Source organism: Lates calcarifer, linkage group LG24 (assembly GCF_001640805.2).
Source record: "Lates calcarifer isolate ASB-BC8 linkage group LG24, TLL_Latcal_v3, whole genome shotgun sequence".
NCBI lineage: Eukaryota > Metazoa > Chordata > Actinopteri > Centropomidae > Lates > Lates calcarifer.
Window position 1 is genome coordinate 18280292 of NC_066856.1, and position 25776 is coordinate 18306067.

Here is a 25776-nt window from a genome sequence, read left to right on the forward strand (position 1 = left end):
TTAAGGTGGGCTTCAATCAGCACTGCTCTATCCCACAGGGGGAATCGAGACGCAGGCTCAATCTTGCACACACTCGCTGCTCACAAGCCATCCGTGAATAGGCAACACCACTACACCTTCTACCCACACACATATACACATACACTCTCTGCCCCCACATACTCCTGGGATTGTTGCCCATCCATGATTGGGACATAATGGTGCTCTTCTCTGACAAGGTCCAATGCTCCCTGACAAATTGGTCTCTAGCTACAGGCTGCCAATCAATCCATCAAACGTAGTAGTGCAGCAGAGGAATCGATAAGAGATAGCGCTGCTGATCAATACCAACATGAAAGCAGCCCTAACTCCAAAACGGTGGCTTCTATCAGTGAATAGTCAAGGTGATCTTCCAAATATGGGAAAACGAATGTCGTAACACTACAGTCTATCACGCGATTTACAGTTGAGGTGAAGAGCACACCTTTTACAGTTCCTGCGAGTGTGGGCAGAGAAGTGCAAGTGAATGGAAAAAATGGCCTGTGAATGTCCGCATGCACTTGTTCTCCAGGCTATTACCAAACCAAGGACACAGCAGAAAAAGCATATGCACTCTCATTCAAACACTGTAAATATTAACTGTAGTTGTCACAGGACAAAGTGTACAAATTGCACAGATTTCAACAGAGAATGGGGAGGGACCCTGGGTTGCTGAGGGAATAAAAAGTGGCTGAGTGAAAAGAAAAGTGACCTGTGTGTTTGTGGCAAGTGCAAGCAGAAAATAGAGGCACTCGCTCATTATCAGAAAGACTCGTGTCCAGTGAATGAACTCAAATGAATGCAGAAAAAAATTAGCCTGAATCCACCCTAACAGAGACAAGGGTTACTGCTGCTGCAAGCAAGAGAGGTGGCCTTCATGTGGAGGGAGTTGTCAGGCAGCCTTTCACCTGTATGAGCATGTAAGCCTAGCACACTCTACTGGTGTACCAGGAGACCAAAATAATGTCAGGGTAAGTCACGATTATCAAATACAGCTAAAACCTGATTTACTGGCAGTTTCGACAACACCACTCAATTCAGAAAACATACCAGCAGTGTTAACAATGTCAAAGAGGGGAAGAAAGGTGTGAAAGATTCAAACTGTTGTGCTATTTGAGCTGGAGTCGTCTGGAAGCAAGCTGCCCTAAAACCCTTTTTGGCACAGCACCCAGAAGCGAGGGAGGTAGGGAGAAGGCTGCGATGCCACACTATCACAAGCGCTCATCTCAATGCCATGGTGACCCATCTCAGTTGTCACAGCAACCTTTGTTACCCTTGGGGTTTTGAGTGTGTACGCTTGTGTCGTTGGTGTTAATAAACGCCAACAGATTAACCCACAGGCAACTAGTGAGATCATCATTATCGTGATTGCTCCTCATAAGAGGCACTTCCCTCAGGACGTCGCAGCGGCATCAACATCTTTTCCCAGCAACAATGCACTGCTGTTGAGTCCAGGTTGGGAGCAATCGAGCAGCTCCCCCTGAAGAAGATGCTTCCTGCCTCTCTGCTGATGCTTTAATAACCTCCACAGTAATGTCATTAGCAAATTAGAATCTATTGTTTCCTCCGGGCCTCTGTGTGCAATGAAGCTAGATTCCATCCTCGGCAAGAGCCCTGTTGTTTGGGAACCAGTGCCAGCAAAGGTGATGTGTTGAGAGAAAAACAAGGGGACGGAAATAACTGTTGCGCTCCAGTCATGAATGCCATACCAATTAGGGAATAACAGGGAGAGAGAGGGGGCGGAAAACAAAAAAAACGGGGCCACTGTTTGTCTGGCTAGGTCTTGAGGTGGAAATTACATGCATGCTTTGCCTTAGGTAGTCAATTCTGAATTTTACCTCCGGAGTTGTGAAGCCTTTGTTTTGACTTGTCATAAGAGGACTGGAGCGAAACATCTGTGGGGGTAATGACATCCTGGAGTGTTCGAGAGAGAGGAGAGAATGGAAACGAAAGACGGTGAAAACAAGAGGGAGCAAAAGAGACACCAGCCGGCATCCTGTTGTTACAGAGAGAAAAGGAGGCTATGGGACTGATCACCCATGTGTGAATGGAATACTATACCAACAAATGGGAGCTGGTAAACCTTCCCGGGTGTATTGTCCTTCAGTTTAGCACTGCATCTCAGTAGTTTGGTAATGTGCTGTGAGAAGACCCACTCTGACATGTTAAGCTAGAAATACAGGAGGATTCAAGTGGTCCTGCAGACCACAGGAAACGTATCTCACTCGCTGTCCGTTCGTCTCTCTGGTCTGCCCCTACAGCTCCCCACCCCCGTACCCATCACACCGCCTGGCTGGTGTTTGGCTCTCTGGTCTGTGTCCATCTGTCTCCTCTTCAGTTTGTATAACAGAGCGGCCATCAGGAAGATTCAGCAGGGGGGGTGACATGCATACTATTTCAATCCTCAGTCTGCATGTCTGAAACCAAAGTTGAAAATTACTCAACTTTGGTTTGCACAACATCTACTGGGAATCTCAGTCGCCTGCAACCAAGCCAACAGACTCTCTGAGCAACTGTGGCTGTTCTGTATTCTGTATAATCTGAACTGCTTTACTTCACAGTATTTATCATTGATTGTTAAGCTTTGTAAAGATGTTTCTGTAGTGCACCTTGGACTGTGCAGAGTAGGGGAAGAGTAGTGTATGTTGTCAGCAGACACCAAGCCCCATTCGAGAGTCGAGTGGAGTATAAGCAGTGCTTATGTTTTTGGCCTTCCACTCCATATGAAGTATTTTTTGGCATCATAACAAACTCCTGAAGAGAGTCCAAAACAGGAGCAGCAACACTGTGAGAGATGGAGGACATTTTCGAGCATTGAGTCTCTTTTTTTTTTTTAATTAGTAAACAGTTCTCTTCAAACTTGAAATGACAAAGGACAGAGGTTTTCTTCCTAATCTGTCTTTGAAGGTCATGTACAAAGGATCGTTAAATCCAGATTTGGTGAAATGTTATTTACACTTTCATTTCTCTTGTATTGACCACGTTAATTCCTTGTTTTCTTGCATACGCCGCAGAGCTCACACTCATCTCCAGCGGATTCAAAATACTGAAGAGGCATTTTTAAGTAGAACAAAGAATATAGATCACACATCCTCCCATTTGGGCATCCTTTTTTCAGGCTCCCACTTTGGATTGATTTTAAGATCTCACTGATTACTTAAGTGTTGAATGGTTTAGCTCCTGTCTGCATCCCTGAGCTTGCACATCTTTATTCACCATTAACCTTAGATCCTGTGATATAGTTTTATAGTTTTTATTATGCATTCTATCATACACAATGACTTCAAATGATCTAAGATCGACAACAATTTCAACAATGCATCTGGTTTCAGACTCACTGACTCACTTGACTTCCTTTTTTTCCATAAAACACGCTGTTAACACACACTGTCCTTGTCTTTTTGTTACTCATTGTACAGGGAACTCTTGTCTCTTTGAGTGATGAAACAAACACCTACACTCCATTTCCCTATCATCAGCAAGACTATAATGGAGACGTGTAACAGCAGGCAGCTTTTGTAGCCATGGGATATCCATGTGCTCAGTGCTGTTTGTTTCTCACTGTCTATATGTTGACTGCAGTTGTTGATCATGGTCTTGATCACTGTCTGCTCTATCCTCTGATTATTCTGCACTGCTCTTCATAATAAAGTTACTAGAACCCTTTAAATGTAGTCTTTTTTAATTAGTCCGCATCAGTGTCAACAGCCCCACAAAAAACCAAACCTTGTAACCCAACTCTCATCATACAAATAAAGACCTCCACGTCAAGACAACTCAATAACCTGATAACTGCTGTCGACTCTAATGGCCAGAGAGTGACAGTACAAAAAAAGTTTTAAAAAAAAGCTCGTTATAAAAAAGTTGTTTTTTTTAATTCTTTCAGCAGACTTCTTTCAGGAGGGGTGGCCTCTAATTAACGATAATCTCTCCCAGTTGCTTTGTCGTGTGAGATTTTCAAAGATTCAGTCCTGAAGCCTCTGATCCAGCCTCTCAAAGACTACCTATTTTCACCAAACATGTTTGATAGATTGCTGTGTGTCTCGTAGTGTGTGGGAGTCTCCGACTGAATCTCAGACAAGAAAAAAACAAAAAAAACCTCGATGGCCAATTAGAACCAAGCCTGCTGCTACATACTAGACGTGCTGCAATCATTTAATTGATTCATAACATTTCTCGCCAAGATAAATGCAAATACTGATTCATTCATCAATTATTCATGCAGGCTGATCTCACACACACACACACATTCGCAAACAATAGCAGGTGTCCTGCTCAAGACTGGCAAACTACAATGTTCCACACCTCCAGCTCATTTTGCAAGATATACAAGCCGTCCTCAGCCTGTTTTTCCTGCTATGGCTTCATCTAAATCTTCTTTTTTCCCTGTATTCTTATTGCTTTTATCTTTGTGCATATCAGTGTGTACACAATTCACAGCTAGTCACAAGTATTGCAGGATAAAGCGAGATTATGTGAGATCTCAGGTTCGGAGACTGGCGAGGCCTCAATATCGTGCAATGTGTGGTGCTTTGCCAAAACATAACGTGTGGGTTTGAACGAATACAAGAGACCAGACTGGTGAAACATTACAGTTCAGTCCTCCATAGATCAAAATAGGAAAATCTCTTCTAGTGTCTGTGACTGATGTGTACATTAATATGTGTCGACACAGTAACTAAGACACGCACACTTATGTAAATATTCATTCTCCACATAAAACTGCAGAATGGCAAAAGGCAGAAACCATTTTGCAAGTTACCTCGCTGTTGAAAAGCAGTCTACCAAAGAGCTGCCGAGCCTCCTCCAAGCCTCCTTCCAAATACACAGCACCTGGGGAGGGGGAAAAACGAACAGCAATGAAAAACAGAAAGCAAGAAACTAAGCATGACAAAATCAATACATCTAAGTCAGGAAAATGCAGGTAAACTGTGTGGAACTTGTGCAGGACACTTCCTATGACGTGTGAAACGTTAAAATTCATACCCAGCCCCCACCCACGCAGATTTAAAGTAACTGTGAAAAGCATGGCGTTCCACCAGTGCAATGCTGGTGTTAAAATTTTCTAGCAATTCTGAGGCAATTTCAGACTTCTCTCCTAATGGAAAACTTAAAATTAATTGAACTCGGCAATGAGTTATAATTGCTTTATTAAAAGTAGGAGTGCATTTTTATTGCTTTTTGACGGTGAAATGACCTCGGGGTTCCCGTGCAGATCCACCTCCCCCTTGTCAGAGCGGAGGAGGAGGTGGAGGAGGAGGGGAGGGAATGGCTGTATCACTGGAACTGGCCAAGGTCACATAAACATCAAACTTGAACTGAGCGGTAGCCTGAGTCTGTATCACATACATTGGTATGAATAGGCCTGAAAAAACCCATACAAGCTCACATACAGATTTATGTACTGCATGCTCAAACCTATTCACAAACAATGAGAGCAAAAACACAATGTCCTCTTTGTAACTCACCCACACACTCGGGCATGTCTTATCTGTGCAGATGTCCAAACAACATGCAGAATGTGCTGAATTCAACTCAAATTGTGAGGGAAGAAACACATTTCATACAGCTTGTGCATACACCAACAAACACACACACAAAAGACAAGGGACAAAGAAAGAAATTCGATAGAAGATTGGTCCCAAATTGCGGAGAGCTGCTGTCACAGCAAGCAAGGAACAAGACAAGTATCCCAAATTTCTCTATCTATGGGAATGATATGCAGCATCTCCAGCTCATTCTGCAGCAACAGTCAGCTCCTTTACACAAGTCAACTCTCCTTCTGTGCGTTTTGTTGTTGTGCTCTTCTTCTGTTTCTGCTAAAATCAGTGGAACTATCACGGTGCCTTTAAGCTGCGAACAAGTTCGAACCATCACACTTAGGGTGGCTCATTCAATTTAGAAAGCAATAACCACCTGGCAAATTGGGATATACAATCGTGCAGCGGTTTTTATTATGTGCATAAATGAGCCAGTGGAAATGGGGCGCGGTGCGGTTGCAAGTCTAAATGCGCAAACTGCTTTCATGGATGACATCAAAAACATATGAGGGATTCATCATCTGGGGAGGGAAACTGCTTTCAGATGGCTAACAGGCCATTTATACACACACACACGCGCACATGCACACAAACAGTGAGGCTACAGCCTACATAACCGAAACCATAAAGAAATACAAACAAACCACCTAGCACAAAGACAAACACGAATGCACACCCACTCTATCTGCCTCGCATGCCCTTTACTTCTAAACAGAGTGGGAAATTACTACCAGCCATTGCCCAAATGTTTGTAAAATTTGATTAAGCCTGACAACTTTGTCTCACCCAGCAGCCACTTTGGCACGTAACACTCGCATTCATTTGGAGGCCCTTTACTAATATAAAAATCTAGTTGAGTGGTAAAATAATGAAAGTAGCTTGTGAATTCTAGAAGCCAGCAGCCGACGTGGGATTTATACAAAAAAGTTATTTCCTGCTACGCTTATAACCGTTCAAAATCAAAACAAAAAGAGGCCTATAAATCAATAACCATAAATATAAACTCTTCTTGAAGTCCATAAACACAGCATGCCACTGCAGATGTGTGTCAGTAAGCAGAGGCCTCTGTAATCTAAGCATGATAGGGCACGTGTCTCACTGAGGCTGACCGCAGGAGGCTCTAGAGAGGGGGAGCGGTTCTTCACAGGATGTTTTCCACTAAGTATCAGCACTGAGATTTGTGGTTTTACCATAATGTGGACCCTCAGTTCTGCTACATAGCAGATGTTTCCTCTGGAGACCAGCTGTGGGAGGATAAGAACTCCCTCACAGGACCACGTTTTGAATGTCTTTCAACTACCGCTCATAAAGCATTCATGTGTGTGAACACGGAGGCTAGTGGGTGGGTGGGGCCGGGAGCCAGTTTTCTTCATGTTCTGATGACACAGCAGATTTGTAAAGTTCCCCAAATGGAGGCCTCAAAGTCGTTGAAGCTCAAAGTTTTTGCTTCATATTAGATTTTAAAAACTTTTTTCCAAGAGGCAGGAGAAGGTAGGGGGTACGCAGGGAGGGAGGGAGAAACCAGGAGAGCCTCAAGGGATTTAAAACGGTATTAAAAATCTCAAAGCAACACCTTTGGTGTCAATCAAAGGGCTTGTGGATGAAGAAACCAAGATATGCAGTTAATTCTAGCAAGAACACTCCTGACAAGGAGGCTGTCCGTGCAAAAAGTGTGCCCCAAAGCGATTCAATCAATCGCACAACTTGCCGCAATCATTAAACGGAGATCTGTGCTTCACAGTCCACCCCATCAGCTGACACCCTGAATACACACAGCCCACAAAGACGCCCAGCTAACTCAGCTGGCAATTATATGCTAGCATCTCTCTGCAGCTCATCTTGCAGTAACGTCATGCCCGGGCCAAATCACTCTGCAGTCTCTGAACTCCGGCACATTCAATCCACCGAGTTGTCGACCCTGCCAGCAAAGCCAGCCAAAAATACAGGGAGGCCTCCACCTGAGATAAACCTGCCTGGAATATGTATATTAAGAATCAGACTGGATTTGAGTGTGCACTGGTTGCCCTTTTTTAGACCTGCGAACACTGTGATTTAATCCAAACCTAATAAAACTAATGTAGAGCTGAATAGCAGTTAACTGAACTTGAATCTACAGTCGAATCAGTTTTGATTTCCTAAAAAATCGTTTATCAAATGTGTTAAGTTTTGTCTTACAGTTCTGAATGTTAGAAGTAACCCAGTGTTTTCAGGATAACTGCATTACTTTTCAACATGGGACTTATTTTTCCCATTTTTTGGGGGTGTAAATGATTGATAGGGATGAGAAGAACAGTGTATCCAGCCACTGGAAACAGCTGCTGCAATGTAATCCAACTGGGCAACTGTCCATGTCAAAGTCCACTAAAGTGAATCCCAGGCTCAGATTGTTGTTGTAAGTGTCTGACAACATTATGGATAGGATTCCTACAGTGATAGAGCTTTTTATTAAAGAGTAAGATCCAGAAACATCACTATATATCACCACCAGACAAAATCAGTTATTTAACTTCACACAGGAGTAGCCTTGAATGCTACTGCCTTGATCAATCGGGAACCTTGTGTTATTGTGTGGTACTGAAAACTGATCAGAATACTTCTTCTGCCACTGAAAGTCACACAGTAACATAACTGATTGAGACAGCGGTATTCCAGCAACTCCCATGTTATGTAAGATAAAAGAACTGTTTTGATGTTTCTGGGAAAATAAGGAGAAATCCTTTAAGAGGACTGATGCTCGAAACACTACAAGTCAGTTTTTTTCAAGGTAGATAACCTCTTTGATAACCATTCACCTTGAATGTTTTGTACATTGCTCTGTGTAATCTTTCATTTAAAGATTCATCAGATACTGAGCTTAATGAGGCAGGGCATTTTCCTAACTTTGAACTGGACTTGGAACCAGATGAAATCAGCGCCGGATGGAGCCCAACCCTGAACTGATAAATTAAAAAACTTCACAGTGCAAATTTGATACAAGTCTGCACAAACTAACCAAGTTTACCAAGTTTTTCACCCAGCACTGTGCAGAGAATATCAGTCATGGCCAGAGAAGGCCAGCCACTAATGAATCTCCACATCTGTCACCAGTCTAATTCAGACAGCCATGCCGACTGTACAGTGTTATGTTTAGGAATAGAATTCCAATGTCTGTGGGCTTTCAGTGACCAATAAAAACCCAGAGTCAGGGGCATATGAAACAGCAGCGGCTGACAGTCACATTAATAACCTAGAATGAATTATTCAAAAACGCTCAGGCTCTAATCCATCAAATAATATATTAAGCCGCTCCCTCTCAGCTCAACGGGGGCTGAAGCAGCAGACGGACACAGAAAGCAACACATTAAAGGCAAAAAAATAAAATAAACGAAACCAAAACATGAAAATAGAATTTTCACCACAGCAGCAACAAAGGCAGGCTGAGTGCATTGTCACATCAAACATCTTACTTTCCAAATATGAGGCTTGGAGCAGAGGCTGAGACAGAGAGAAACAAAAAAAAAAAAAAAAAAGAGGGTGCACGAGAAACCAACTCCACTACTGCTACTATTGAGGCAATTAACAAAGGGAGCAGAACTTGCTCAATGAATACAGCAGCTGCATTGTGTATGAATCTGATATTCAGCAAGTGAGAGATAATCCTTTCTCTCCGTTCTTTTAATAGGGAGAGCTTAGAGAGGGCCCTCACAAAGGTTCACCATCTGTATCCCCCATGGCTGCTGGCAGCGTATAATCCACCGATCAACTGTACAAGGAAATTAGGGCCATAAAAAACAGAGTGGGGCCTCTTTTCTTCTTCTCTCAATTCTTTTCAAACACTTTCGGTAGGAAGGAAGCGACGTGGCTTATCAGTAAAGAGGACCTGCGAGGAAAACGGGAGGGCAACAGGCGTGCAGAGTTTCTATGAATAAGCAGAAGGAGAAAGAGGTTTTTAAAGACGAAGAGGTAAAGTGGGCAAGAGCAAAAGTACAGAGGGAGAGGGTGAGAGAGGGAGAGAGAAAGAGAAGGGGGGAGGGGGGTGGTACAGAATGGGAGGTGCGCAGGCCAAAAGAGCCCAAATGAGAATGGCCCACTCCGGCAGAAGTTAATGACAGGGGATCAGAAAAGCAAGATTTCCATTCAACACTTTGAATTATTCAGGGTTGCAGGGCACCCATTTGCATTGCAGATGCCTTTGCTTTCCATTCCTCTACTGCTCTCCCTTCATTCCTCCTCTCTCTCCGGCTCTCTCCCTTTCTTTTTCTCTCTCTGTCTCGAGCAAGAGAATGGCCCTGCCTCAGGGTTAGGAGATAGACACATTCTCGGCTCCATGGAGGGAAAGCTTTGCCCATGCAAAGCAGGAGATTATCTGCCATTTCCAACACAGCACAGGTTCAATGGTCACTGTGGCTGAGAAACAAATAAAACAAAGGTCAGAAAACATGCATAGTAAGCCGTTAAAGCTATCTGCCAAGGCCTTGGAAATATTATGAGCATGTCATATTCCATCACAGCTTTCAAAAAGAGTGTGTATGGAAAGAGGACCATTTGAATTCAATGCATGAGCACGCTGGAGGAAAAAAGCGTGTTAAAAAGGAGAAAAAAAAAGACGAAAAAAGATGGTACCTTTAGACAACAAGGCAGCGACACGCCTGCAAGTGCATGTCTGTTGATGTGGTGCCTGCTGCTTTTGGGAGAGTGGTGGTTTGACGTCTCTGTCAGACGGAAAGGCGCGCGTGAGGATGAAATGACAGCGTTTGTGTGCCCCTTGTAACCATCCTGCAGCACGTGTGAGCGATCTGAATTTGTCTTGTAAGGAGAAAATGCTCTGTTCAGTGAGAGAGACGAGAGGGGCTGGAGGGTGAGGAGGGGGGAGATGACAGAGTGACAGGATGACTCATCATCGGCGTGGCACATCTTTCACCTAATAACACCCAAACTCTAGATCACAAAGGGAGGGGGGGCTGGGGAGCAGAGAGAGATGGAGGAATGCAAAGGAACATAAAGAGTAAGTCGGAGACAGGGGTGGGTGGAGACAGATAGACTGCTCAACAACAAGGTCTTAAAGGAGGCGTTTGAGCTAAAAAAACTGAAATGAAGATGACAAAAGTCTCAGTGAAAGAAGAGAGGCAACATCAGACGGCATTCTCAATGCAAGTGACTTTGAACGTCTTGAATCTGTGTGTATGTGTGCATGTTTTGCCCCTCAGCATGTGTGTCTGTGGTGAGTAGGGAGGGAGGAGGAGGAGGAGGTGGTGGGATGATATTTTTGAGTTAGTAATCCAAAACTCATCACCACAGGGTGCTCTCTGACAGCGGTTTTCTCACAGGTTCCTTTAGAACAGCAACCCTGTTTATTCATCACTTTTATTAAGTTGAAATTTCAGATAGAAGAGGAAAGAGAGAGAGGAGAGAAATGACGGGGAAGAAATACAGAGAGGCATCCAGTGTCGTGGCTCCGCTACCTTGCTCGGATGTGCGCAGCAATGAGGCGGGGACAGCCACGGGACAGAATAGATTATGACTTCGTCTCTGCCGATAATGAACCCGTAACAAGTACGGGGCCCCGGGGCCGACAGGGGGCCATGGTGCCAGTCAGCACTTTCCCCGCCGCTCTTTGCGCGCTGCTGTTTTTGGTGCAGGGGGGAGGGAGGCGGAGAAGATCTCTTTAAAGCCACCCACTTTCTGTATCTATCATCAGGGGAGCGCGGCGATGGCTGAACTGGTTCAATCAAGATGGTGATAAGATGGGGAAAGCTGCCGACTCTGCAGCTCTCCAGGAGTGAGGCTTAGCTTAGCGCTGCCCATGGGGTTGGGATGGAGAGAGGGAGATCGTGCCCACCGAGAGATTTTTATGTGTGTGTGAGTGTTTTGTGTGTGTGTGTGTGTGGTTTCCAGTGCGGGGTCCTAATCACTGCACAAACTCTATCAGTGAGCTGCTAGCAAGATGAATAGCGGGCTTGTGTATGTGTTTGGTGTGGGCAAAGGAGAGCAGGGCTCTGGGGATTGCCTGTCCAGCCAGAGGTCAAACCACATCTCCTGAGATCAATACAGCTGCGTAATGTTTCCAGAGCCTAATGGGAGATCCACTGCAGCTATTTACACCGTTTAACACACACAAACCTGAATTAAACTATTAAAGGATTCCATTTTACTCAAAACGCATGAAGTTACGGCGGAATTAACACATTTATGCATAAAAGCATTTCAGATGAAACACATTCAGGCAGCTGCAAAGTCCAGCAAAGCAGCACTCCACTAAAACTAGTGGTGTTAAAGAGTATTAAACCCCCTAGTCATTTTTGGGTTGTGTTAATAAGAGCAGAGAGACAGTATTTGTTTTCAGTGTATGTAAATCTGTCCTTTTAGGAGTAGATTTACATATTTAGTTCTCTCAAAATGCATTAAATTTTTTTTGTTGTCCTGCACAACCATCACCCCGGCTTCTGCCTTTGCCTCGTGGGAATCTCACCGATCAGAGCCTCGAAGCAGTTGGCCATGGCGTGCCGCAGGTCCGACTCCCGGCATAGATCCGGCCCGTGAGCGTAGAGCATGAAGCGATCTAACTCCAGTTTCTGTAAAAGACAAACACATTCATATCAGTGTGCCGCCACCGACACCTCAGTAATAGCCTCTTGAAAAAGTAATAGCATTTTTTGGTACTGCACATTTTCATAGGGCTCTCTGTGGAAAAGGAGGCGGCGGAGGGGGGAAAGGGGCCAAAAAACTCAAGGGAAATGAGAAAGATTGCCTGCCCTTGCTGGAAAAGGTTCTACTTCATGGCACTGACAGATGTGCCCATGTGTTGTCCAGCTGTAGCATGATGCACTAAGCCGGCGCAGGAGGAAAACATTCACACACGTGTATACATGCGCGCACAAAATTACATTGGCACACGCACACAAACACACACACGGACACGCTGGATAATCCCAAGATAAATTGTGAAATAGCACAGTGGCTGACCTTCATTCTCACTGACAAGTAGTCAGTTCTCTCACTGGCAAACCACTTTCTGCAGTAATTTGAATTAGCACTATGAATATGATGATCCTCAAAGCAATGACACTGAAAAGACTGTAAGAACTGACACTAAATCATTATATTTACTATTAACCTATTACTGGTCTCATGTAATATCAACATATTCATGTCCTACTTACCTCTGTGGTACTAAGTCACCTCATTTCACCTCAGTACATACATCTACCTGTCAGTGTTTTTATATTACATGTATAAAAATCTTCTCCTCTTTATGAATCTATGCAAACACACAAATGTGCAGTGTATTAACAGCAAAGTAAATGTATGATGTGGAGTATATTCAACCTTTATTTTTAATTCTATTCCAGTTTGTTTATTATATATAGCTTTTTACTGAATTCTACATTACCTCTTTGAGTGTCCTTATGTCATCTGTTTTATGATTCATGTGACTTCACTATTGTAACACCGTAATTTCCCAATGGGATTATTAAAATGCTCTATTTATTCTAATCCTTTTTTTTGTAATTCTAATGTCCCGTGCAACGTGTTAAGGTTTTCTGGGACTTTTCTTGTCACATTGACACAGTTTATGTCATAACCGGTGTGTGTACAAATAAATCTTACTTGGTAACACTAAAAACCAGAGTGAGAAACTCTCTCCTAACTGATCCAAGAACTGCAGCCAGGCTACTCTCGCACTGAATTTCCAGTGGAGCTGCTTGTATGAGGTTACTGCTTTGAGAATAAAAGAGGATGTCACATATAGAAGTATACACACTCACTCTAATGATAATAATTATAATAATGTTTGCATTTCAGAGTGTGTGTGACTGTGGGTCAGTCAAACTTTCTCCAACGCTTTTTCTGAGCCAAGTCAAAAGTAGCCCAACTTGACTTCACTGGCAGCGCACCACAGATGAATACCCAACAAAAACCAGTCAGGGTGCTATTTAATTGTGGCTAGTAACTGTTGGTGGTATCCCACCCCCCGTGATTGCACACACAAATTAAATCACAATTCATAAATACTCCAACTCAGAGGGAACCCGTTCTGACTTTTAAGCCTTCCAAGTGAAGTGGTGGATTGTGCTGTTGCTCACTGAAGATATTTTTTGAAAGATAATTGCGAGTGTTCTTGAGCAGACGGCTTTAGAGGAGCCTGGTAAACAACTTGGCAACGTCGAACACTGTATCACACTCACTTTACCGCGAGCGGCAAATTGAAACAAGCCAAACTGCTACACAGCACTAATGCAGATTCAGGCGGCTGCATCTTTGTATTCAGCAGGGAGCAACATGAAAGATTGAAGTTTTTAATTGCTTTCTTCACATCACGGGACGATTATTGTTGTGTTCTTTACAAACGTGCCAGTGAGTGCAGCTTGGCTCTACAACGCTGCCAGCAAGAGAGAAGGAGGGAAGCAAGGGGGCCTAGCGATAACAGGAACTGGAGAGTGTTTCAGGAAGACCTCTAGGGGCCCACTGGGACCCCAGCTGCACTAGTCTAGTCCTTCAAAACAACAACCTTTTAACTCCAATTACCAACCTGAGGGGGCAAAAAAGGGGGTAGGAATGGCAGTAAGACAAAATTACTCCTCTCCCCAGTGCCCCCTTGAAAAGACGCTAAGTCATAATGGCAAGACAGAAAACAATAACACCGTCTCTCAAACACGTTCTCCTGTCAGCGCTCAGACCTTTCACTGTCCTGACCTGCAGAGGGAGGACTAGTTATGAGGTGTAGGAGAGGTGTGTTTACCTTAGCTAGCATGGCTAGGTGCTGGTTCTGCACGATGGCTGTTCTGTATGTGGCCAGGCCGCCCTCCTCTAAACTGGGGAAAAGGTAGTACAGATGGACACTGTGGACAGAGAAATGAATCACAAATCAGAGCAGCTGAAGAACAAGCTTTTTCCAGAAGCTTCACTTCTTGTCTGAATATTAAGATGAGTTTTCAGAGAAGCAACGGTAATATGACCATCAGAAAAACTACTTCTTCAGTTATTCTTCAGGGCAACAAAAATGAGATATTTGTATCATCCTCCTTCATCCTGCATCTACCCAATTTTTCAAGACCACTTAATTAATTTTCCAGAGATTTCCAGCCTTTCCAGGTCCGTGTTGGAACCCAGAAAATGGCTGCAGACGCTTCAGTGGTTCCACAGCTGGGTTCCGGGCGAGCAGGTTCCATTTTCATTACGGTCCAGCGTCCCCCTAACCGCAGCGTGTCATTTGATTTCATTTGAATTAAAACAGGCCATTTAATTCAGTCATTTCTAATCAATGCAAAGAGAGGAAAGCAGGTGGCGTTCTGTTTTCCAAATTCACGAGAGGTCTATTTGTCAGGGTACTGTGATCTTAGTGTGGAAACAAAGCACTTGGAATTAATAAAAACCATTTAGTGTAATGAAAAATAATTAGACCAGAGACACTTGGTTCGCTGGCAAAAGTGTCAGTCACACAAAAAGTGGCTGACTGGGCCGCAAAGCATTCTCCAGGTACAAAAAACACTGTGTTTGTACCTGAGTTTATTCATCAGAAGTAGATTGGGATCATCCTTCTGGATCATTTTAAATCACAAAGAAAACAGCTTTTTAAAAATGTTCTTTATGATGCAGTGAACTACTGACCGAGCAGTACATTAAAGGGTGATTACATGAACAGCCAGTAACTCTGAAACTCACCTGCACTCCACTATTCATGTTGTTTCTCCCTTACATGTTCTGCAGCAGTGATTCTCAAATTTCACTGCACAAAAATCCAAAAATAGAGGTTGTGTGTGTTTGCCATGCTGTGCTCTTACTACAATTCCAAAGGCGATTTCTAGTTTGCTTTTTGAGGCCTTTACCTTTAAAAATTACGACTTATTTAAAAATTTACCTGAACTTTAAAAACTCCTGATAAAATATTTACTTTTGTAGATGAAGGATCACAAATATTGCAAGTGGACTTATTTTTTTTACATCATCTGCTGACCTCTTTAAAAAAATATTCTGTGACCCCCCTCTGTTCAACACACACTCCCTGTGCTGGGGCTATTCAAATGTGCAAAATATTCTGTTGGCTGGACAAACCAGCACAGATAGCCTCCAAGGGCAGCGCACACTGGAGGTGTACAAGGCAGTTGGCTGGATCTGCTGTACCCATTTAACTGGACAAGAGGCTGATAAATAATTCAGAGGGCCAGAGCGTAGGCCAAGCATGTCTCGTCAGACGCTAACAATCAAAGAAGGGAGGCAGAGGAAGAGAGGGGGAGAAGAAGGAGGGAAAGTGGCAAAACATGCCCGGAGATATCCAGGGGAAACAGAGGCTAACCACCTCCTTTGTAACACTGTTCTTTCTGCATAAGGAGCAGAAGCAGTGTCCTGTGTACCCCACTGTCGGTTCCTATTAAGGTTTAATCCTGCTCCTGAATGTTCACTGTTGTGAAAGTGTTAGCATCGAGGGTTACGAATTAGATTTTGGTAGTGGAAGTTATGCTGCTGGGCAAATGAAAGTCAGATAAAACTCTGTTCTTCCTTTCTGCAACCAGTGTATGTACGTGAGTGACTTCTACACCCTGTGGCAGGAGAGAAAGCCCTTTTCTTCTATTTTCTGAGTATTAATATCCACTCAGGGGAGGGGGCAGAGGTACAGTAGTGTTGGTGGGCTGCTTGCTCTTACACTGCCTTGCACCTTGCGAAGTAGTTCATGAGATTAATAATAGCTACATATAATTAGCACTGTGCTTAGGTAAGTGCCGGGCAGCAACGTCCGCACTCACCTGGGAGTCAATAACACAGTCAGCATTCCAGACAGCAATTCCAGACAGCTAATTGCAAGTTGTCATGGAGAATTTCAGGCCGTTAAAAGGAGGAGGAGGTGGTGCTGGTGGTGGTGTGTGTGTGTGTGGGGGGGGGGGGGGGTTACATCCCAGTTCCAATTACCAGTAAATCACTGTCTTGAATGAGTCCGAAATATGGAGAGGAGCGTGGTTGTGACAGACACAGATAGATGTAGACAATGAGAGAGAGAGGGGGGAAGGGATAGAGTGAGGGGGGGGTAAGAAAGGCTGATAGTGTTGAAGTCGGCTTCAATTAACCGTTGCGTCTATCAAAGATGTGGGAGCACTTTCTCACCTGGTGAGGAACTCGACAACAGCATCGCCCAGGAACTCCAGTCTCTCGTTGTGATTGATCCTAGGGGTGGGGAGGAGACGGGAGGAGAGGTGGGAAGGTCGGAAGAGCGACAGACTTTAGGCAAACACACAAACAGGAAATCCAAAATCCTAAATGTAGGATTACTACATGTTCTATACTTTAATTTCATAACTGAGACATTACACTATGTAAATTTCAGCAACAACTGGAAAAATGTTGGTGTTGAAAAACTTTTGACCGGTAGTGCGCACACGCTCACACACATGCACACGCACTCAGCTGCTCACCTCATCAGCGCTCTGAGAATAACAGCAGCTCACATTCAATAATAAGTAGTCGTTGCCCTTAAAATTAGCTCATTTCATTTCCCCTGAGATATCCCTTCCTTTCACAGTTAAAGTTAATTTTCTTGTCAGCAGGCCTGCCGGGTATATTAATCACAAGAATCGTCCCTTTGATTGCTCCTGTGGTCAGTGATAGCATGAACAGATATGTGCCCACAGGCAGCCTACCTGGAGGGGGAGGGGTCATCCTGCCCCAGACGTGACATGATGTTAATCAATGTGTTGATTCCTGGGAAAAAAAATAAAAATCCACAGGGTGGACAGGTTAGAGACCATTACAGACAGAGTGGTCATTTGACGAGAAGGAAAATAAAAAGGCAGGGAGAGAAAATCACACACCCTTCTTCCTCATGTACATGTGGTGGACCTTCCTGTCCCCGTATTTGGGCTGGCGGATGCCGCAGTTGGAAAGCGAGTTGCGGGCATGATCAGGATTCATGCCGAAGTTGAGGTGGTGGCTGGGGTGAGTCATGGCCAGCTGGAGGAGAGGAAAGAAGGGGGTCAGCAAACAGGAGTAATTTCACACTTTTCAACTCCAGGACCTTAAGGAACCTTTCTAGAGACTCAGAAACTTCAGCTGTGTTTAAGCCAGAGGAAAATAAAGTGTAAATTAACCCAACTACTGGGGCTACTCTCTGACGGCCCAGGAGATGGAGCACAGAGACTTGCTAACTGCTCAAACAAAAAACATAAAGACTGGATGAATGAGAGCAGGTTGAAGCAGCAGAAATCACTCTAACATAGGAAAAAGATGTCATGTGTTATGACCTGCTGGAATTCAAAACTCAGAAGGTTTGAAAAGTGCACCACCAGGGGGTGTTTTCCAGGCCATTGTCTTTGTCTTTGTTTGGCAAAATGGAAGGAACCAGTGAACTGTGCTGACACAAAAACCATCTGAGAAGTACCACGTGAAAGCATTTTGGATTCTGAAACACAGGTGACAAAACGGTAGATTCTGCAAAACGCAAATACAGTAAAAAAAAAACCCACATCCACCTCACGTATCTCTGAACTCAGTAACTTTCTGAATCCAACATTCACACCATGATTGGCCTGCTCAGTGGAGGTGAGAAAGTAACTGGGGATTTAACTTTTCTCTCCTTTTTAATTATTGACTCAAACAATTTTGTCACCTTTCATGTGAAGTGAAACACTACGAATGTATCTCCGGTGTTGTTTGACAACATGTCGCACAAACCAGTTCTCTCTTCAAGCATCACCTGATCATTATTTTCCACCAAAGTGATGAAGCTTAGGAAGTGCAAATGAATAACACATCATTTCCAAAATATCAGCCTAGAGGTAGGATATGTGGGCTGTTTTCAAACTTCATATCATTTACTCAAAAATAAAGAAGTACTTGTTTACTATCTGCAGAGTCATAACACAGCATATTACAAATAACATGCAAGTAGACTGTTGTTGTCTTCATTTCGATTATCAGTCTAATTGACCTCACCTTCATGGTTCCTCAGATACAAACTTTTACACTTTTACAGGCTTTTAGATATAGCTCCTGAGTTTAGGTCCCGGGGCTACTGGGACTTAGTTACTGGTCACAAAGGGCCAATGGTGCACACACTGAGCAACAAAAGACAGCATTAAGACATCAGCAACATAGCCAAAACCCCACTGAGACTGATCCTTTCCATTTCCTGTTCTGGCTAATGACTAATTACAAACAGTAATACTGCTCAAAGAGAATCAATCTAATAATGTTGGATCAGCGATTGCTCCGAGGAAGAGGAGAGGGAGGTGTACTTAGGTGAGCCACAAAGACAGGGAGAGAGCGTCCCTCTTGCCTCTTCGTCACGGTGAAAGTTGTTTGTATGAAAATTAATGACTCAAACTTTCAAACCTGTAAAGAGAGCCAAAAGTGGGAATTTAAGGTAAAATAACCCTGAAGCGAACCTATTAGCCGACGTTCAGCTTTGTTTGAAAAGAGCACAAAAACTGCTGTGCCTAGAAAGACTTGCCGCGCCTGAACTCAAACTCGCTGAGGGAAGAAAAAGGAAAAAGATAGGACTCAGTAGGATATGTCAAGCCTTTATCAATCTTACATTATGAGAATGTTAATCTCAGCTGAAAAAAAAAAAAGAAAAAAAATCCAACTACTCTCCCCCCCTGGGCTTGCTTTTCAAAATGCTTGTCTCCTTTCAGCCAACTTCAAATCAATTTCAAGCTCCAATGAGATATATATGTAAAACGTTAACAGAGAGGTTTCAATATTTATAGTTGCTCAAGAGGCCCTCAGCTTTGTAGCCTTGAACACAGACACGATGACAAATTCAACAGCCGTTGTATTTTTTTTTCTCCCTGTGGTTAAGAGGAACAGCATTTTTTTTTTTTTTTTTTTGAAGGAGAAAAGAACTAGTTATTTGACATGACACGAGCAGAAATCTAGCAATTCTCAGCACCGTGTTGACAGTTTGATAAAAATATAAATACAAACAACAACAACAACCAACGTCTGCTTCCAATTTCAACTCCCCCATTGTGCGATGTCAGACACAAGTCAATGACTGCCTACTACACAGCCTCAACTACAGAGTTTGGTACTCTGACGGAAACATATCAAGCAAAATACATCAGTTATTCTGTAAACACTGCAGGTCCTTCACAGTTAAGGAGAACATCCAACAACAGCATTGGCTTTTAAGCTGAATCTGTGGAAAGGATTGACGTCTGCAACTGTTCCTGTCAACATAATGACTGCGTAAAGTATCGTAGGGATTTGGATTTAGTGATCACTGCCTCAGCTGCTGCTCAACTGCCTTTGGCTAAACAGGAATAAACATCATCGCTCAGTGGAGAGCGACAGGCTTGACTGGAAAGAGTGTGCCTCTTGCACCCGTATGGAGGGAAACTGAGGGGGCGAACAGAACCAAACAATGCCATTCCTGAGTGCTGCAGCATTTAATATATTACACAGGTAAATCAGGATTCAGGGGTTAAAAAAACAGAGTGCATGGACTGGAACCGCTTAAATATTTTAACCAGATTGTCTGTATCTACATCACCTCTAACTTACTGATCTACACAATCACACCAGTGACTTCCAACAAGCTGCGAGTTGCTATAAGACATATCTAGTTTTGTTTCATAGCTGCAGGTGTTTGCTTGCTTGGCATTACGGCTGGTTTATAGTTTTCTTTCTGAGTGAGGTTTAAAGATGGTTTGGTATCTTCAAAGAGAGCTCTAACATTATTAGTTTTCTTAAGGTGACTGTAATCAATATTTTTATAAATGTATCTAGTGACAGACCTAGAGATAATTATCATCTGAATCTGCAGCTCCATTTGGATTTACGGAGCTTTATTGTTCTGGCTCGCTGTTTTAACTGTCCACTCTCACTGCTCTCACAGGGTCACTGTCGAAAAAGCTCTAAAATGCCACTGTCGGACACAGTCAGAGACTAGCTGGCGAACATTCAGCAGCTAACGAGTCAGTTACTGCAGGTTTAGCATTTGGAATTGGTTCACTAGTTAGATATGCTGATACAGCCACGACTACAGAGGGGTTTACAGTTGTGTGCTAAGGGATTAGTGTGGGTGGCAGTAGTAGCTACAGCTGATGTGCAACTCCACAAAAATGCAACTACTCGTCGAGATTATTGGAGATAACACGTGGAAACCGCAAGAAGTTTACCGCTATTTATCACGGTGACTCAAAGAGCATAAACATGGGTATTGTGGGAAGTATAATCATACAGCCTGATCGCATTTATTACATCCATTTGCTGGTGAAATCTGACGCCGAACTATTAATCAAAACCTATGCCAGGACTGCTGTCAACCCCTCGCAACAAGTATAAATCCAGCTAGAGCTGCGACCTCAGGTTTTGTGTTGGGTTCCAGTCCTAACTGTTTACTGATGAGTTCATGCCACCATCAATTATTTTAATTGAGTCATTTTCATTGATTTAGTTGACGTGTGTCACAACTGTGCGACCTGTACGATCGATGTGGGCCATATATTAAAGACTAACGTGAACATGGCTTGCAATGTTTCATGAGGAATACACGAATATTCACTCAGAAATACAAGATAATCTCCTGTGAAGCAGTATTCAGACCAGCCCTGCTTGAAAAAGATGGACACCTCGATCACATGGCCGGGCACGCACTGTCATGAATAAGAAAACAAATGAAATACCCTGGTACTCTGTGTACAGAGTCACAGCCGCATTCATAGGGGCAGATAAACAAAAGCATGCAATATCAGAGCCGGGGCCGAGGACTTGTACAGTTAAATTATTGAAATCCTCTGTGATGCCTCTCGTTCTGCCAGCATGGGGCAAAAGTGAGGAATGGGGATGAAACAATAGGGGGTGGGAAGGATTACGAGGGTCTGGTGGATGCGGGGATGCAGAGAGGATGCGGCGACCATGAACACATGTCTCTCTAAACCCACCCCCCACCCCCGAAGTTTTAAATGTTAAATGTTTAACAGGGAAGCTCTCAGAAGAGGAGCTTCAAAGGGCCGTTGCTCCACTGGTGCCGGGCGGGGGGAAGTGCCGAGTGCACAGGCTCCCAGCTCTCAGGCTGGGTTTTTGTCAGTTGTCTCATGCCAGGATCATATTGCTATTCAGCACTGCAATAACAGGTGTGTTGCTGCACAGAGAATCAAATGATGCTCTCATGGCTTTACTGACAGAGTACAGTATGATGATTATATATTTACGACATATGTTCCCCTTGCAATTTTGATTCACAGACATGCTTTCATTAAAACATTACAGAGAATGAGCTGGAAACAAGCATTGATTCTGTACAGACCCACCCAACTCCCAGATGATCAGCTGCTTTCATCTCTTCTAAGGAAAATATGAAAAAAGAGAAATAAATTATTTTTCCTTTAATGGGACTACAGCTCATTACTGTTCATAGAGAGAACAAAAATTCCCATTCTGAAATAGCGATTTAACTGTCAAAAACCCAAGAATGACCACCCAAGTCCTCCCTAAAAAGACTTCTTTGAGTGTTAGCACACTTAGATTTCACTCGGACTGTGTGTGTTCAAAATGTTAATGTCAAAACACTTCTAAAACTTAACACTAGTATATATTATGCTGTCAGAGCCTTCCTATCAGCAACACGCAGTCGCACAGAGGCGATCATCTTACTCCCCAGGGAAAACTGCAGCATGGCCGCGCTCAGCCCGGTGCTCCTTAGTATTCCTACACTTGGCCAGTGTCAATCATCCTGGGCAAGTCCTCAAAGGGGAGCCACAAAACCCCTGTTCATGAGACTGTCCCCAGAGCTGGTGCTGCACGCAAAGATGAGCTTTACTGCAATACTCTACCGCCCACACCAGCTCATGGTTCTTCCCCATCAAAGAAGAACAGGAGGCCTACACAGCAGCAGCCCCATGCCACTTCTTCAGCACCACAGAGGTTGCCTGTAACCTCCCCTACCCAGGCCAGCCTCCAGGAGGGAGCCTCAGCAGCTCTAACCTCTAGAGCTGCAAGGTCACTCTTTCACGAAAAACTCCATTTTATTCTTAAATTCTGTCTTTTGAGAATCAAAAACTCACCCTCTGTAGGCCTGAGAGGGGGCTCTGTGGAGTCATAAATGGCTGCACTTTTATCCCAAAACACTTGCTTCTTATTCACCCATTCGCTCAAAAATACACTCTCACAACAATGGCAGCGAGCCACCACCGACCCTTCCACCTCCTGAGCCACAGCCACCTGTAGTTTGCTGTTCGCCGAGGACGTCCATTTTGGAGTTATAAAGGGTTCCAGTGGTGATTGGGAGCCTCACTAACACACAAGTCACTGCTCCATATGTTCAGTATGATCAAACACACCCATTACTCCTCACTAACTAAATATATCAACTACCACCAGCTCTAAAGTGCTTCTGGAGGGGAGCATGTTTAGTGATTTATTGGCAGAGTGACTCTTCTGAACCACCTTTCAAGGTTTCGTCATCTGAAACAGACATTTTCTGTGGAGTATTCCTTTAAAAAGGCAAAAAAAAAAAAAAAAAGTCGATATTCACCCCTACATTATATACAACTAGAGACAAATGAATTCAAAGCACACAAAGCTTGTATCAAAGTGCAATTCATTGTAATGCAATCAAAGAGTGGTACCAGATTCTCTCATGTTAGAAATGAATAGACTGCCACTGGAAAACATTCAACTCATTAAATGTGATCATCCCATCAGAGTGGAGGCAAATGGGAAGTGATGGCGGATCTGAAATGAGTTCTGACTCGGAGAAGGCTGTTTGAACAGGCACCATTGCACTCCTGTAGCCGTTCTGTCCAAACCTATCTGGGCAGAAAGTGTGTGTACTGTGGGACATTAGCCACTGATGTGTGTGTGCAGTAGATGAGGAAGGTGCTATAAGCGCCGGCATTGATGGCTCCCCTACTTTGGCCATTTCAGTCCCAGTGGTGGTGAACTGCTGACAGCCCTGGCTTTGTCCACACACACAAACACACACACACTCACACACACATAAAGAGCAATGTCATAGTATTAGCACCTCAGTGAATAGAATTGCAATGCAGACAGACAGGCAGTACACACTGCAGAGGCTTGTGTGTGAGCTGTCGTGATCAAACTGATTGTTTTTCTTTTGTTTGTTTGTCTGTTTTTTCTTTTTTTTTTTGGGAAGATGAAGGAACTGAATGAGAGGGAGGGAGGGATAAATCCATTAACTTCTCCCCGAGAGACTGAGATGTCAAGCTCAAATGGGTGTCTCCTCAATGAAAGGGCCACAGCTTGTCGGCCGCTGGCAGCGGGTCAGTGTTTCCTTTTTAGCGCTCATAATGACAGGTCGTCACTATACAAACGACAAAAAGGCCAATCATTGATCAATATGTGCAAATCCTCGCACATAAACACACCCGGAGCACTGAGCAGTCGAGCACACAGACACACTCGCACAGAGCCTTGAGCGAATCTTAATGCATCCATTCCCTTTTTAACTATGTATAGGCTACAACACATTGATTTCTAATGTATCAGGTTATGACAGCTCTTCAATATTGCTGGAGGCAGCCGTGGGGCTTACTCCAAGAGCACACAGCTTGAGGCTGCAGACCTGACAAGGGAGAGCTGGCATTACGGAGGAGGCTGTTGTTGTCCTGCCTACTGTCACTGCAACTCACAGTAGACCCGGGCTGCTCGCTGCAGAGATATGACTCAGGTCGGTGTGTGGGTTACCTTAGCTGACTTCTGAGCCCCTGTTTCCACCTCAACTATCCCTGCAGAGGTGGACTGGGCACAGTAATGAGGCAAACGCTGCCTCCCTGGATCTCTGTGCTCAAGAAGCCCCTGCACAAAATGTTTACTTTTTCTTTTTTTTTGGTTTATATCTGGCTACCTAACCAGCTGTAGACTGTGCCCTGCCTAAAAGACCCACAGGGATTTGCCTACTGGTATCTACCCTGTTAGTTATCAGCTATGGCAGCCTTTAAATAATGCAGCTTGGGTTGGGGCATAGACTCTCGATGCTTTTTAAGTAAGAAGTTGTCATGACTGTGCCTTACCTGAAGGAGGCAGCGCTCCTTGAAGACGTAGCCAATGAGCTCATCCAGGTGCATCAGACACTGGTGGTACCGGATATGATGTGTGAGAACGGGCAGCATCATGGCGTGCTGTGGAAGACAGACAGAATTGTCAAAAAGGGGCGAGATGGAAGAGGAGGGAAAAGAGACAAGAAGAAATACAGAATCAGGATCATGTCTTATATGAAAGAAAAGTGAAGTGGAGCGTGTTTTTGAGGGAAAGTGTGATGAAGAGATTGTGAGAGAGAAAGGGAGAGGGTTGATAGAGGGAACAGGGAGGGAGAAATCAATCAGCCAGTCATTATTTATTAAGTGGTGCTCTGCAACAGAGAGATGAAATAATCAAAAACCCAATCGCTGCACTGTGAGAGGGTTTGACAGAGAGGAGGGAAATCCACATTTGGACAGGACAGTCAAATCAAAGCCCATTTCGACGTGTTGACACACTGACATTCGGACAAACACTGACAGCCCTCTGTGACCCTCACATATCATATTAAAAGAAAAAGTTTGAGCGCAACAAAGTGAAAGAGAAGGGGAGGAGGAGGAGGAGGAGGAGTTGTGAGTGGAGTGAGCGTTCATTGTCAGCGAGGGAAATGTGACATGGAAAGTGAGAATAAAAGCATGAGAGAAAACAGCTAGTGGTCAAGCAAATTAGTCCAAGAGTCAGAGAGCCAATCTACAGAATCATTAGTGGTGGCTTATCAAGTCGGCCAGTCAGAGTGGCTGAGAAAGTGTAGCAAAGGCTGGTGTACACACATTAACCCCGTGCCACCACATGAGAGAGGAGGGAGCCATGCATGTTTTAATTAGTGCTACTGGGGAGGGTGAGCCCAAGGCCTGGCGGCTACAAGCAGTGCTGCCGCGTAGCCCTGGGGCCATCACAGGGGCCGTTATGGACACACTCCCCAGGCCTTGTTAAGCAGCCAATTAACAAAGCCAGGCCCTGGTCGTGTCTACAGCTCCTGACCTGTTCTGATGACTGCCTGAGTGACTGAGAATATGTGTGAGTGTAGGAAGGCTGTGCAGGGGCTTGTTAGAGTTGATACTCCAGTAATTAAAAGGTGGGGAATTTCTAATTTACTGTCACGGATGACGTTTGGGCAGTTTGGACACTGTCCAACCGGACCAGTGGCCTGGATTTTCTTTTCCCCTGACTGAAATATTACAAGCATGAATTTTAAATTGCACCTCGATTCACTATATCATCTTTTTATTAACTGGAATGCGATAAAATGGTTATCCTAACTTGT

General features: G+C 44.0%; 1 protein-coding gene across 1 annotated transcript in view; it reads right to left on the bottom strand.

Moving 5' to 3' along the window:
* Positions 1-25776, bottom strand: part of drosha (drosha ribonuclease III) — an 80672-nt gene that overhangs the window by 30033 nt on the left and 24863 nt on the right. Inside the window, 7 exon segments of the mRNA XM_051066715.1 lie at positions 4781-4851; positions 12007-12109; positions 14278-14377; positions 16635-16694; positions 17168-17228; positions 17339-17477; positions 24506-24613. Of these exon segments, the coding sequence (XP_050922672.1) occupies positions 4781-4851; positions 12007-12109; positions 14278-14377; positions 16635-16694; positions 17168-17228; positions 17339-17477; positions 24506-24613 (642 nt within the window).